Consider the following 13,759-nt stretch of genomic DNA (forward strand, 5'->3'; position numbering starts at 1 on the left):
GCCTCAACGCTCTCTGTTACTGCTACGTGGCGACGCGACTTCCATGCGGGTGCGGTGCGCCGCCTACTAAGTAGAGGAGCGAGTGCATTGCGTGCGCGCGTGCTGTAGTAGAGTGGGCGCTGACGAAGACGCTATTGTGCTCTTGTTCTTTGTTGCTTGCCGCCGCGGTGCCGCGCAGCTCCCGGTGTCTGTCGGCTTGGTGCTGAGCATGCTGCTGCTGTGGCTCATCGGCGCGGTGTTCACCCCCGCGGAGGAGAAGGGCGGGGTGCTGGCGCTGTCCGTTGCAGAGTGAGTCACGAGCTGCAGTTGCTGTCTCTGAGGCGAGAGGATCTTGTAGTAACTCTAGGTTTCTGTGTCGTTGTTGCTGCGCAGTGTGATTCTGCGCCACATCCGGCCGTGGGTCTACATCACCGCCGGCTTCTACCACCCGTACCTCGTCCAGGTGAGCGAGGTGGATCGGTGCTGTGGGTGCTGCTGAACCAGGGCTGACGCGTTTCTTCTCTCTTGGTGTCGCTGTAGCTGGCGTTCGTCCTGCCGCTGGCCTTTGGACTGGCGAAGCGGGTGGAGCCTGATCTCGGCGCTCTCAACCTCGTGCGTCTGCTGTTGTTTGCCAACACTGCGGCGGCGGTCGTGCTGTTCGTGAACCTCTTCGTGCTGTACATCATCTTCCGGAACCCCGTCTACCTGTATGTTAGCGAGATTTCTGGTTGGAGAGAAGGAGGGTTATTGAGACTGACCGATCTTTTTTGATGTTGCAGGGAGGCGAGTTTCTCGGGCTTCACGGGTGGAATCACCGCGTTGCTGGTGGCCTTCATGAAGCCGGCGCCATTTGCAACCGCACCGTTGTTCCCGGGTGTCCCTCTTCGAGTACGTTGTATTTGAGGCGCTGCTTCGACAATGTTTCTTAATGCGCACTCATGTTTATTGCTTTGTCGTTTCGTTCAGTTCTATCCGCTGGTGGCGAGTACCGTTTTCACGTTCTGCACTATGGCCGGCATGGCCTTCTCAGCTGTCCCGTCGGTTAGCCTCATGCTACTGAGTGCTGGGCCCTTCTCGGTTCTGGGAGGCTACTTTGGGTGGTACTACCTGCGCTTCCTCAACAAGAACCGCGACCAGACTGTTGGGGACGTGTCGGACGAGTTCGCGCTGGTGGTGTTGCTTCCTGACTTCTGCACGTACGTGGTCTTTCGATGAGCGTCTCCTGCGACTGGTGATGTTGATCTTAACACTGCTGCACGCGCTGTGCTGTATCAGACCGCTTGTTGGACCCCTCGCAAACTTCTGCTTCAGCGTGGTCAAGCTCTGCGGATTCTTCAAGAAGCGGACTGCGCAGAAGCCCAAAATGCTCCCAATCCTTACGGTATGATGTCGAGTTTCAGTGTTCTGGTTCGAGAGTTCGTATAACTGATGGCGATATTTCGTATTTCTTGTATCGGTGCTGCAGGAGATCAAGAATGACCCGATCGCTGAGCGTCGAAAGTGAGTGCTAAAGTGACGGTCCCAGTAAGCAATGAGGTTCGCGCGGTAAGAACTCACGTTTGCCTTGTTTCTGCGTTATGTAGAGCGCGTGCGATGAAGGCGCTGGACGAGAAGTTGGCTAAGCTAGCTCACGCTCGCAATGACAACGGACACTCGTCACTGTTGTCTGTGGACGTGGCTGATGACGAGAACTAAACTGCACGCATCCTGTTCAACGGTTAGTGGACCCTGAAAGTAGACAAATGACGAGTTGTTCGTGATGAATAGACAGCAGCAAGGGTCCACTTGGGTTGTCCATTTCATGCCTTAACTCCCTCATCTGCTAGACCCAATGGTGTGCAAGCCACATTGCGGTGGCCTGATGAGGCTTTGGAAGCAGCGGAAAGCATACAATGATTGCACCTGGTGGTGGTGTAACTGCGCTGTCATCTAGACTGCGATATTCGACGATCTGGTCCGGAAACTTTTCCTCAAGAAAACTCGCCTCAGGAAGTGCCATCTCCAGCCAGTGGTCGAACTTGTAAATGTACTTGGTGACTGCTGTGAAGTGTGAGTGCAGGAAACTGTAAACGAATTGAAGCGACCCTACTTCGTCGTCACTATCGTTGCGCCACGCCATGATGCTGCTGTTGAAGCCTCCTGCGCGCTGCTCGTTGGCCATCTCGTCCGTCTTCAATAACGCAAGCACACCGACCGGAGGAGTCCACGCCAGTAAATCCACCAGGCTGCCAACAATTACAGTGTCGAGGTCCATAAAGAGACACCGCGAATGACCCAGCTCACGCAGTTTTGCAGACATGTCGCTGGAGAATAGCTGGCATTTATTCCACCACCCCTTCCAGCCGCCGCCCAACGGCAGGATATGCAGGTTCCCATGGAGATCTATGCCATCCGAGTTATCCGTCAAGCACACAAATGTCATCTGCAGCCCTCCGCAGTGCCGCGCAACGGAATTGTAGAGCTTGTTCACGTACTGGGGGCCATACTTGACGCCCCACTTCACACAGACAACAGTAACTCCATCCCCGTTGTTTTCTTGGTTGCACGTCGTGTCTTCGCTAGGCACGACACTCGGCTTATCCGCTCTCCGATCCCCACTCCGATCATCGAAAGGCAGAACGGCTCGCGCCAGCTCGTCGGGCATCGTCTCGCGGATAGCATTCGCTCCAAGATCGCGTACTAGATACCCCCAATACAAGGCGATCGCTTCCTGCTGGTGCCCCAGTCTTCGCAGCAACATATTGCGGTTGTAATGCGCCTCGGCGAAGTCCGGGCGCAGCGCCAGCGCCTGCTCGCAAAGCTGCAGCGCGTCCTCCAGCCGCGTCGCATCTGCGATGGCCAACTGCGCCGCCAAATTAACCTGCGCCTCCACGCACCCAGGATCGGTCTGTAGGATCTCCTCGTACAGGCCGATGGCGTCTTGGCGGCGGCCGCGCTTAATTTCGACCGCCGCGAGCTCGAACTGCCACTGGAGGCGCTGGCGCCGCCTCTGCGCGTCCTCCTCGGGACCTGCGTCGCCCTCCTGCTGCAGTCCTTGCAGCGCCCGACGGAAGTGCGAGGCCGCGCTCTCGTGCCTGCCCGAGGCTGCTAGCAGCGCCGCCAGCCGCGCGTGCCATCGGACGTCGGCAGTGGCGCTGCTGCCACGGGTGCTCTCGACCTTGTCGCCGGCCATTCGCAAGTTGAAGCGCGCCGAGATGGCTACACTCGGGTCGAATTTTTTGCTCCTCTCCGTTTCACTTGCGCTCAGTATGGGACCTGAGTTGATGTGCCGTCGGGACGACAGTGGTGACGCTAGCCTACAGTCGGTGGTGCAGCTTGTGTCGCTAGCCTTCGACACAAGCGGTCGAACGTGCTCAGAAGGCGCCGCCTCAGTCTCCAACCGGAGCATCAGAGAGCAGCAGCGCCGCCATGACCGTGTACAGCTGGGGCCGCGGCGAGGACGGCCAGCTCGGGCTCGGGGACACGAGCGACCAGCACCGCCCCGTGCCCATCGACGCGCTGGCCGAGCGCCGCATCGTGCAGATCGCGTGCGGCAGCGGCCACACCGTCGTGCTCACAGGTCAGCAGGCAACCGCCAAGTTGCACTTCCCCCATGGAAGAATCTAGATCGCGTGGAGCTAACTGAGTGACTGCGTGGCTATCGACAGACGAAGGAGAGGTGTACACGTGGGGCCGCGGGGACGACGGCCGCCTCGGCCACGGCGACAACGGCTGGAAGTTCGTGCCGCGACTGGTGGAGGAGCTGCGCGGCAAGAATATCCGCCAGGTCACGTGCGGCAGCTACCACACGGCCGCCGTCACAGTCTCGGGCGACCTGTACACGTGGGGCGGCGGCATGTACGGCAAGCTGGGCCACGGCAACGAGACGGGCCACTCGACGCCCTTCCTCGTGGAGACGCTCAAGGGCATGCAGGTGCGCCAGGTGGCCTGCGGCAGTCGCCACACTGTGGTGCTGCTGGAGAACAAGGACGTGTACACGTGGGGCGACAAGGAGAACGGCGTGTCGGGCCATGGAGACACGGAGGGCCACCAGTATCTGCCCTGCCCGGTGGAGGAGTTACGGGGCAAGAACATTGTCCAGATCTCGGCCTGCGGCTTCCACACGGCCGCGCTGAGCGAGTTCGGAGAGGTTTTCACCTTTGGAGAGGGCAAGTTCGGCCGGCTGGGACACAATTCGGAGCGCAATCAACCCGTGGCTCGTTTTGTGGAGGCCTTGGCGGGCAAGCGCGTCAAGCAGGTGGCCTGCGGAGGCTTCCACACAGCAGCGGTTACTGAGACGGGAGAAGTATATACGTGGGGTGGAGGAGAGCACGGCCAGCTCGGACACGGCGACAAGGTGAACAAAACTGTCCCCACGCGTGTGGAGAGTCTCGTCGAGAAGCTGGTAGTGCAGATCACGTGCGGATGGAGCCATACGGTCGCGCTCACGGATACGGGCGAGGTGTATACGTGGGGAAACGGAGATCATGGCAAGCTGGGGCATAACGACACGACCAAGGTGACTTTGCCCAAGCTGGTGGATGTACTGGAGGGGAAACGCGTGATCAGCGTTGCTTCTTACAACGAACACACGGTTGCACTCGTGGACCCCGTGGCGATGCTACGAGCCTCTATGCTGACATCTTCGTACGTTGGAGACATGCGCCAGCTCATCGACAGCGCCGAGTTCTCGGACGTCACATTCCTGATTGAAGGACGCGCTGTCCACTCCCATCGTGCCATTTTGGCCGCTCGCAGTGACCACTTCCGCGCAATGTTCTCGTCCGGCATGCGCGAGTCTCACGAGCAGGAGATCCCGCTCATGCACACTCGAGTACCCGTGTTCCTGGCGCTACTGGAGTATATTTATGTGGACTCGATCAACGTCGGCGCGGAGATGGCGCTGGAGCTGTACGCCGCTGCCGATCTGTACACGCTGGACCGCCTCAAGGGCCTGTGCGAGATCATTGTCCAGAAGAACATCAACGTTGAAAACGCGGCCGCGCTGTTCCAGAGCGCTGACGACCTGCACTCGTACCGCCTGCGCGAGATCTGTCTGTCGTACATGGTGCTCAACTTCGACATGGTCACAAAATCCGACGGCTTCGCCAGTCTATCGCGTGACCTTATCCTGGAGGTGTTGCAGAATCGGTAGAAAACTTATGCAGAACTCAAAGGCGACCGAGACGAAGACGGAGCAGACCCCGAACTTTTGGTTTCGTGTCCTTGCATGTTTCTCCGTGATCGCCCCTCCCCGAGGAGAGTGTCCTCCTAATGTATACGAAAATCAGCTATCATTATTAACAACCTGTTATTGCTCTCTTACGCGTCACTCTGCCCTGTGATCTTCTGGAAGTTCCAGTCGTGCACCTCAATGCGCTTGCCCACGTCCTCCAAATTCTTGGTGACGATATCCAGCCAGAACTCGGCCAGGCGGATCTCGGACTCGATCGATAAGTACTTGATCTCAGCTCGGTTGTAGTCGCTGTTGCTCTTCAGGTACGCGCGGTGGCTTTCACGCTGCGCCTCGCGCTTCTTCTCCAGGATGGGGTTCACAACAGGCGAGAAAGTGTGGTGGTTACTGATCCCACCAGAGGACCTCGTGGGCGTTGACGTACTGCTATGACCGCCTCGTGGAGATGAGATCGTCACTCGGTCCGAGATTGTGACCGACTTGGCCGGCGTTGACGAGCCATGCGTAGCAGGAGAAGACGAAGGAGCGCGCGCATCGTGATAAATCGGGTGGCGGGCGTGGGGGTGTTGCTTATAACCGTGAGCATTGCTGCCGCTCTTGTAGCCATCGTGGTTCCCATTCTTGTGCCGTTGCTCACCCGAAGCTTTGCCCTCCTTAACAGGCTCAGTTACGGTCTGCTGTCCATCGCGGCCCTTGTCCTCCGTAGAATCAGCGGCCTTGGCTTTTGGCGGAGCGTCGCCCGGAGAAGAGGGAGCTGTAGCAGGGGTCTGCTTGCTGGCCGGTGGGTCTGCAGACCGTCTGTCGTTGTGGTGGCTACTGCTGCGCTCGCGCGATGACCCCGATCGCGACGCCGCATCTTCACTTCGACGTTGTCGGGAATCCGACCGTGATCGGCTTCTCCGATCTTCACGATTATAGCGGCGTAGGCTGCGACTACGGCGACGTGAGCTGGTGCTTCGACGACGCGGGCTGGGGCTGCGTCGTCTCGGCGTAGGGCTGCGACGCGGGCTGGGAGTACGTCGCCGTGGACTCGGACTACGACGTTCTGGAGTGGCGCTGCGACCCCTGGAGCTGGCACTGCGGCGGCGTGTGCTGACGCTTCGGCGGCGCGGGCTTCGGCTCCGTTTCGGGCTTCTGCGTCGCGGACTGGGACTGCGTCGACGTGGACTGGGGCTTCGACGACGCTGCGCGGGCTTGTATCTGCGCGGACTCGGACTCCGACGTCTTGGGCTGCGACTGCGCTGGTGGGTTTTGGAGGAGCGCCCGCGGGCTGGGCTGTGGCTCCGACGTCGTGGACTGAGGCTGCGCTGGCGACGGCCCGAGTCCCGACTGCGGCGCGCATCGACGCTCCTGCTCCGGCTCCTCCTGCTGCGTCTGCGAGCGCTGCTGCCGGCGTCTCTGCCCCTCGTCTGGTGGCGTTCGCGGCTGGCGCTGGCGCTGCGTTTGCGCTGGTGGTAGCGGCCACCACCGCGGCGGGAGCGGCTCCCGGCCTTGCTGGACGCTGCCGACTGCGCCTGGCGGTCCACGACGCTGCGACTGCGGCTGCGGTCGTCGCTCCGGCTGGGGCTGCGACTGAAGCTCCGGCTGCGGCGGCGGCGGCGCGGAGAGCGACTCGCACTGCGCGGGGCTCGGCTGCGATCCATCTCCGCGGAAGTGTGGATGGAGAGGGTACCGCTTATTCGGTACAGCCTCCAGTTTTTGACGTCAAAGGTTCTCCGAAACAGCCGAGCGCAAAGCATGGCGATGCAGTATCGGCCCATGCAGCGGCCGAGCCCCGCGCCGGCGCCGGCGCGGCTGCTGGACCGCCGCGGGAGCTCCGAGCCGCTGGTCGTCGCCACCAAGAAGCCGAGCCCCAAGCCTCCTCGTCGCAGCAGCAGCGGCGGCGGCGGGAAGACGCTGTACAGGCCCAAGAGCGACGGAGCCAGCCGCAAGACGCCGCCGCCGCTGCCTCGCGCGCCGCCTCCTGTGCCTGGGCCGCCTCGCGCGCCCGTGGAGGACGCGCAGGTGCTGGTGCAGCGACTCACCACGTGGGAGCAACAGCTCAAGAGCTGCAGGCGAGTGGCCGGAGGCAAAGGAGGAGAAATACTGTATCAACCAGTGACTCATGCTATTGTTGGGCTATCTGTATACTGCTGTACTACTGCAGCGAGATGCAGGATGGGGCCGAGTCGGCGCGTGCAGCTCTGCGTCGCACGTGCGTGGAGCTGATCAACGCGTACCCGAAGACTGCCAAGAGACTGGTACGCAGGCTGCAGTACACGACAGACTGAGTGCTGCCAGTGCCTTAACCATGCGCGACGTTGCGTGTCTTGACAGAGCATCAGTGAGCGGCTGTGGCGGAGCTGGTACCGAGAGATCGAGAAGAACCAGTCGCCGTTCGTGCTGACGTCCTGCTCCAAGTTCTACTCGAGTCTCGTCGACCAGCTGCAGGCCTCGCTGCGCCGACCGAACCGCCTGCCGGAGCATTTGGACGGACTGAAGCACTCGTTGCAATTGGCGCTAGTGGCGCTGGGTGATGTCGCTCGGTACCAACAGAACCGACTTCAGAAAGGTGAGAGTCGGGATTGGTCTGCGGCGAGGGCATACTACCAGCGCGCGCTGGAAGTGGCCCCGTCGAGCGGCAAAGTGTACAACCAAATGGGCCTGCTGGCAGTTCTTGAGGGGAAGCTGGTCGATGGAGCTTACCTGTACGCGCGCAGCCTCGTGTGTGAGAGCCCCTTCGGTAACAGCAGCAACCTGCTCCACGTATTGCAACGCGGGAGGACCGCGGACAAGCAGCTGCAGGCCCAGCAACAAGTGTCGGGATCTCCGAGTTGCGAGGCGATGGAGGCGTACTCTGCGCGTGTGCTTTCGTGCTTGCGCATGCTACTGACAGGGAAAGATTCCAAGTCGGACTGGGGTGAAGCCTTGAAGCGTTCGCTGGCTGCACTCGGCCACCTCCTGGATGTCTGCGACCAACAGGACGAGTCGATGCCGATCGACGGCTCTCTTCTCGAGAAACTGTCGTCATTGCTAACACACGCTGTCTGCTTGACAATCGTACTCACTCACAGCACCCAACATGTTATTGAGGAGAAATTGAGTCGCGAGTCGTTCGACGAGGCTTTCAAAGCTGGGGCAGGAAGCGAGCGTACACAAAAAGCTCTTGAAGCCGGTAACGTGATGGTGTCATGTGTGCTTTTGAAGCTAGTTGCCTTGCTGTCTGCGTCGGCGGAATCCACTCGCACCAAGTACTTTGCGAATGCTCTGTTGCCAGCAGTGAACGTTTACCTGGACTGGCTGCAATTGCACCAAAAGCTTCTGCTCAAGTTGAATCCGGGTGCTGCGGCCTTGCAAGAGCATTGTATCGCCCTATTTCACACCTTGTCCGCTAATGGGTTCATCGAGCGCGGTCTATGCTGTGCGAGGAAGTGGGACGATGACCTGTCGAGCGCCGTGTTGCCCGAGGATCGTGAGATGAATGGGTTTCTGCCGTACGAAAAGGCCCTCCTGGCCCGCTTTCCTGAAGAGCTGACACCAGAAAAGAATTCCTCTCGACAGCTGACGGAAGAAGAACGTTTGGTGCTGCGTGCGACGCGATTTATGACGCTAAGTGAGAGATTTGTGTTTTCGGGAAAGCCACCAACGCCAATTTCTTGTATGGAGGTTGCGAATTCCTCTAAGCCTCGTGCTGCTAGAAGTACGAAGTCGGGTTCGTCAAAAATCACCCAACTGGCCTCAAGTGGTGCAATCGCAACCACGATTGTGGACCCATTCGCGATTGATCCTGTTCTCAACGGGCGGCTTTGCGTCCTGTGCAGTAATACGAGCACTTTTGCAGAGGGCGTGTGCGAGTTTTGTGGCTACGAAGATGAGGACTGCGATGTGGACACTGTGTCTGACGACGGAGGAGACAGCTTGAATCACCCTTCTTGGATTCAGCAGTACGATCTTGCTTACAACAATAACAACTCGAGTCCTGGAACAAGCCCTGCCTCGCCACAATCACCACCTGTACGTCGAGGCAGCTCCACGTCTTCGTCTTCGCCGCAGTCGACGCCCCCGATGTCACCGCCCGGAAAGCTTGAGATTGACTTCAAAACGATCATGGCTATTGGTGCTGACAACGACGACTTTCAAGATGGCTTGACTGCAAGCAAGGATCAACGCCGGTTGATTGTTGTCGACGCCCCTAATGTTGCCATGAGGCACGGCAAGGGCAAAGTTTTCTCGTGTGCTGGAATTGAACTCGCAGTGAACTACTTCCAAGCGCTGGGGCACCGCGTCGTTGCCTTTATCCCAGACTACATGCTTCAGTCCGATGACGAGCGTGCCGAGCGCGAGGAACAGGGGGAGGTCCTCACAGCCGCAAAAATCCCTGACGACGTCGCGCTTCTTGAGCGCTTGGTGCACAAGGGCGTGTTGATTCCCACTCCTCCGCAGGACTACGACGACTCGTACTCCATCCAGTACGCGGGTCTGCACGACGGATACGTCGTTACGAACGACTTGTTCCGGGACCACATCGTTAACATGGTGGGTCCGCGTGAGCGCAAGGTGGCCATGCGAGCGTGGCTGCGAGCTCACCAGATCTCGTACTCGTGGGTGCGGAACGAGTTCCTGCCGAACCCGAACTTCAGGTGCGAGGTGGCATGTACGTAAGCATCCTCTGTAGCTGTGGTGTCCTCACAGTTGTGGTGCTTTACCTCGTAGGTTCCCGGACGCGAGTGGCAGCGCATTGTAATGGCCCGACCATGACGAGACCCACCCCTGTGGTAAGTCGTGAACACGCCAAAACCATCATGAGACGAGGCACCAACTTCAAGGGTGGAAGGCTAAAGCGTTGAAGTTCCCATCCCGCTGGGGGCACACGGCAAGCCCGTGAACTCTTCAGTGCGGGATGAAAGGTGAGATGGCCAAGGTTTGAGCTGAGCTTTCTACCTACCGCCGGCACCAGCCGGCGAGGCGGTTGCTGACACGGCAATCGCAACAAATCAAGTCCTCTGGAAGCGAGCAATGCAAACGAGGCAATTCCAACCTGTATCGAAGTGATCATTAAGGCTGTGATCCTACGAGACTCGAGTTAAGCGAGTCTGTTTAAGAGGGCATTTGTCGAGAAGGACACTTTTAACTGCATAAATACACTCCAGCATTTCAACATGAAGACAGTGAGTGCATGTGCTCCCCCGAGGAGGGGTGAGCAGAGCTGGGATCGGTTCATGGAAACCTTGTCGAAATTACATACTATGTGCATGGGTACGGGGGTATGGTGAGATCGGAGCCCGTCGTGTCTCTCATGCCGTCGCCGCCTCTCTTCCCTTCACCTCACCTCGCATCGCGTGCGCATCCGTCTGTCTGCCTGCCTGTTGCTCTGAGCGTCTAGTGGAAGAGCTGGGACACGGACTTCTTGCCGTGGATGTTCTGGATGGCCTGCGCCAGGAGCGGGGCGATGTCCAGCTGCACGATCTTCTCGTTGCCCTCGCAGCTCTTCGGCAGCGGCGTGGTGTTGACGACCACGACCTCCTTGAGCGCCGACTTCTTGATGCGTTCGTTGGCGGCGCCGTTGAACAGGCCGTGCGACGCGAAGGCGTACACGTTGCGGGCGCCGTGGTCGGCCAGGTGCTGCGCGGCCTTGCACAGCGTGCCGGCCGTGTCGATCATGTCGTCGACGATGATGCAGTCCGAGCCCTCGACCTGGCCCACGAGGTCCATGCGGTCGATCTCGCCGGCCTTGATGCGCTGCTTGATGATCATGGCCAGGCCCGTGTTGGGCAGGCCGTACTTGCCCACGAGCCACTCGCGGAACTTCTTGGCGCGCGCCACGCCGCCGGCGTCGGGCGACACCACCACGGGGTTCACGAGCTCGTGGTTGCCGAAGTAGGACACGCCCACGAGGCCGCCGTCCAGGTTGTCCACGGGCACGTGCGGGCCGAAGAAGCCCTGGATCTGGCCGCAGTGCAGGTCCACGGCGATGACGCGGTCGACGCCCATGGCCTCGAGCAGGCGCGCCACGTCGGCGGCGGAAATGGGCACGCGCGCCGCCATCTTGCGGTCCTGGCGCGCGTAGCCGTAGTACGGGATCACGGCGGTGATGCGGCGCGCCGAGGAGCGGCGCATGGTGCTGACCATGAGCAGCAGCTCCATGAGGTTCTCGTTCACGGGCACGCACGTGGGCTGCACGATATACACGTCCTTGCCGCGCACGTTCTCGTGCACCATGAGGTTCACCTCGCCGTCCGCGAAGCGCTCGACCGTGATCTTGCCCAGCTGCACACCCACGAGCTTGGCCACGTTGGCGGCCAGCTCGTGGTTGGCGTTGCCGCTGAAGATCTTGAGCCCGTTGATCTTGGGCTGCTTGGCCACGGGCGCGGCCCGCGGGAAGGACGAGTCCTCGGCCAGGGCCACCGACGCCTGCGACTGCTGCTGCGCGCCCAGGGCGGCGCCCGTGGCCGCGACGCCCATGGCCAGCGCGGCCGAGGAGAACTTGCCGTGGCGGGCGACCAGTTGGCGGAACATGCTGCTGCGACGGTAAGAGGGACTTGCGAAATGAACCGGTACTGTACGACGAAATAATGGAGCGCCGCGGATGATCGATGGCCGGCGGCCGCATTTACCTGGAAGCAGCGTTTTGGCTACAGGGTAGTCATTTGGCTGGCCGGAGCGGGGCAAGATTTGAGGCTCTGCTTCAACTCGGAAGACAACGGACGACGCAGCGAGCGAGCGAGTGGAGCAGGAGAGCTTTGAGTCGGAGAGGGCAGAAGGTGGTGGGGGCACTGCTTCGGTCGCATTGCTTTCGTTCGCAGGCCATATTGCTCAAAAGAAGCCAATGCGGATCTGATTTTGCCAAGCAAAACGGGGTTTCTGTCGGTCGGCGCTCCAGAGCAACCCCGGGTGGAACGGAGCGGCTTGCTCGCTCCTGGGGCGAGGGGCGACTTCAGCTGCTTGCCTGCGATCGTGACGCTCCGGATGTCGTTTGTGCCGGTGCTTAGAGCCAAAATACCAATGTACATGTATGAAGCCGCAACTTTGACTTAGTAAAGCTTCGTTCGGGTGTGGGGATATCAACGATGCATTGGACGACGATGGCAGTCACGGAGAAGCGCAATAGCCGCACAGGTCCTTTATAAGTAGCGGTGTCACCTAAGCTAGGGGGAAAAGGCAACGATCAACATGTTTGCAGTATTCGACGCGAGAGCTCCAGCGTTGCCACTGGTGGCTCTGCGCTACGAAGAGTGTTGTTCGAGCATTGCTCATTGACACCGGCAAGGATACGCTCCGTACAAACGCGATGAAAGAGCATGTGGAAGCGAAACCTGTATTCAAGCTACAATGTATTTTAATTTTAGCTAATGCTTGTTGTGACCTCTCCTGTCATACTGACAGCTTGGCCGAGTGGTTAAGGCGATGGACTTGAAATCCATTGGGGTAACCCGCGTGAGTTCAAACCTCACAGCTGTCGATAGTTTTCCCTTGCAAAACATAATACGCCACCTCGGTTGACAAACGTGTGTTCGAGTCTGTAACTGGGTCTTAGCAATAAAAAGGTGCAGTTCCCTCTATATAAGGTGCTACGTGCCCTAAAACTGAGTGAACACGGCTTTTGTTGGCCGGAACACGGGCTCCACAAGAACGTGCGGCGATTTGACAGCCGGCCTTTTGCCACTCCGCGAATTGAACGCCAGCCATGACGACCCGCGTGCTGCTCATCGACAACTACGACTCGTTCACGTACAACATCTTCCAGGTCCGCCTGCGTCTCCGTCTGCCTCCGCCTCTAGCAAGTGACTGACCTCCACCTCTCTCTCTCTCGGATGCGCAGTACATGGCCCAGCTCGGGGCGCATGTGGAGGTGCGGCGCAACGACCAGATCACGCTGGACGAGATCCGCGAGATGAAGCCCGACCGCATCATGATCTCGCCCGGCCCGGGCTACCCGAAGGACGCGGGCGTGTCGTGCGACGTGATCCGCGAGTTCGCGGGCCAGATCCCGATCGCGGGCGTGTGCCTGGGCCACCAGTGCATGTTCGAGGTCTTCGGCGGCAAGGTGGACCACGCCGGCGAGATCGTGCACGGCAAGGCGTCCGTGATGGTGCACGACGGCAAGGGCCTGTTCAAGGGCATGGCGCCCGAGTTCAAGGCCATCCGCTACCACTCGCTCGTGGGGCTGCCCGAGACGCTGCCCGACGCGCTCGAAGTCACGGCCACCGTCAAGGGCACCAACATGATCATGGGGGTGCGGCACAAGCAGCACAAGGTTGAGGGCTGGCAGTTCCACCCGGAGAGCATTCTCACGGAGGACGGCCTCAAGCTCATCCAGAACTTCCTCGACATGTGAACGATGCAAGCACCCAGAGGAGAGAGAGACCTCGTTCGACACCGCTGCGAAAATACAGTACAACTTCCTGCTTGTAAGCTTGCTAGCTCGGTCTCTCCTCGTCTTCTATTACATACAGAGCCCGGTTAATTACTACGCGGTCCGCCCCCGCACCAGGCAGGACAGCTGAAGACGTTGCTAAGGTCTTCTGCCAGTTTCGTGCCGTCCTTCGAACTTGGCATAACTTTTCATTGAATTGTCCATTCTGAAATCTGATTGCACCCGCTAAATCTACGCGATTGGGCTGAATTTAT

The 13,759-nt window shown here is 59.6% G+C and overlaps 7 protein-coding genes and 1 non-coding gene across 8 annotated transcripts; 5 read left to right on the plus strand and 3 right to left on the minus strand.

Moving 5' to 3' along the window:
- Positions 1 to 208: 208 nt before the first annotated feature.
- Positions 209 to 1,674, plus strand: PHYSODRAFT_467054 (hypothetical protein; the record flags this gene model as incomplete). Its single annotated transcript, XM_009516232.1, has 8 exons — positions 209 to 276; positions 373 to 442; positions 520 to 686; positions 759 to 855; positions 946 to 1,130; positions 1,255 to 1,360; positions 1,445 to 1,479; positions 1,563 to 1,674. The coding sequence occupies 8 exons, from the start codon at positions 209 to 211 to the stop codon at positions 1,672 to 1,674; spliced, it is 840 nt and encodes a 279-aa protein (XP_009514527.1).
- Positions 1,675 to 1,801: 127 nt separating this feature from the next.
- On the minus strand, positions 1,802 to 3,151 carry PHYSODRAFT_321084 (hypothetical protein; the record flags this gene model as incomplete). The annotated part of the gene is made up of 1 exon (XM_009516233.1): positions 1,802 to 3,151. The coding sequence occupies one exon, from the start codon at positions 3,149 to 3,151 to the stop codon at positions 1,802 to 1,804; it is 1,350 nt and encodes a 449-aa protein (XP_009514528.1).
- Positions 3,152 to 3,381: 230 nt separating this feature from the next.
- On the plus strand, positions 3,382 to 5,113 carry PHYSODRAFT_358246 (hypothetical protein; the record flags this gene model as incomplete). Its single annotated transcript, XM_009516234.1, has 2 exons — positions 3,382 to 3,538; positions 3,627 to 5,113. Exons 1-2 carry the CDS (start codon positions 3,388 to 3,390, stop codon positions 5,111 to 5,113), a joined length of 1,638 nt encoding a protein of 545 aa, XP_009514529.1. The 5' UTR covers positions 3,382 to 3,387.
- Positions 5,114 to 5,280: 167 nt separating this feature from the next.
- PHYSODRAFT_257644 (hypothetical protein) lies at positions 5,281 to 5,687 on the minus strand (the record flags this gene model as incomplete). The annotated part of the gene is made up of 2 exons (XM_009516235.1): positions 5,281 to 5,588; positions 5,648 to 5,687. 2 exons carry the CDS (start codon positions 5,685 to 5,687, stop codon positions 5,281 to 5,283), a joined length of 348 nt encoding a protein of 115 aa, XP_009514530.1.
- Positions 5,688 to 7,465: 1,778 nt separating this feature from the next.
- Positions 7,466 to 9,793, plus strand: PHYSODRAFT_471728 (hypothetical protein; the record flags this gene model as incomplete). The annotated part of the gene is made up of 2 exons (XM_009516236.1): positions 7,466 to 8,797; positions 8,840 to 9,793. Coding segments are annotated over 2 exons (2,286 nt in total), but the record flags the coding sequence as incomplete, so codon positions are not given.
- A 717-nt stretch (positions 9,794 to 10,510) lies between these two features.
- PHYSODRAFT_257610 (hypothetical protein) lies at positions 10,511 to 11,647 on the minus strand (the record flags this gene model as incomplete). Its single annotated transcript, XM_009516237.1, has 1 exon — positions 10,511 to 11,647. The coding sequence occupies one exon, from the start codon at positions 11,645 to 11,647 to the stop codon at positions 10,511 to 10,513; it is 1,137 nt and encodes a 378-aa protein (XP_009514532.1).
- An 862-nt stretch (positions 11,648 to 12,509) lies between these two features.
- Positions 12,510 to 12,590, plus strand: PHYSODRAFT_t6. Its single transcript has one exon. It is a non-coding gene; the product is annotated as a tRNA-Ser (tRNA).
- Positions 12,591 to 13,007: 417 nt separating this feature from the next.
- On the plus strand, positions 13,008 to 13,600 carry PHYSODRAFT_284077 (hypothetical protein). Its single transcript, XM_009516238.1, has one exon. The coding sequence runs from the start codon at positions 13,023 to 13,025 to the stop codon at positions 13,464 to 13,466; it is 444 nt and encodes a 147-aa protein (XP_009514533.1). The 5' UTR covers positions 13,008 to 13,022; the 3' UTR covers positions 13,467 to 13,600.
- The last annotated feature ends 159 nt before the right edge of the window (positions 13,601 to 13,759 follow it).

This window comes from Phytophthora sojae, assembly GCF_000149755.1.
Source record: "Phytophthora sojae unplaced genomic scaffold PHYSOscaffold_1, whole genome shotgun sequence".
Lineage (NCBI taxonomy): Eukaryota > Oomycota > Peronosporomycetes > Peronosporales > Peronosporaceae > Phytophthora > Phytophthora sojae.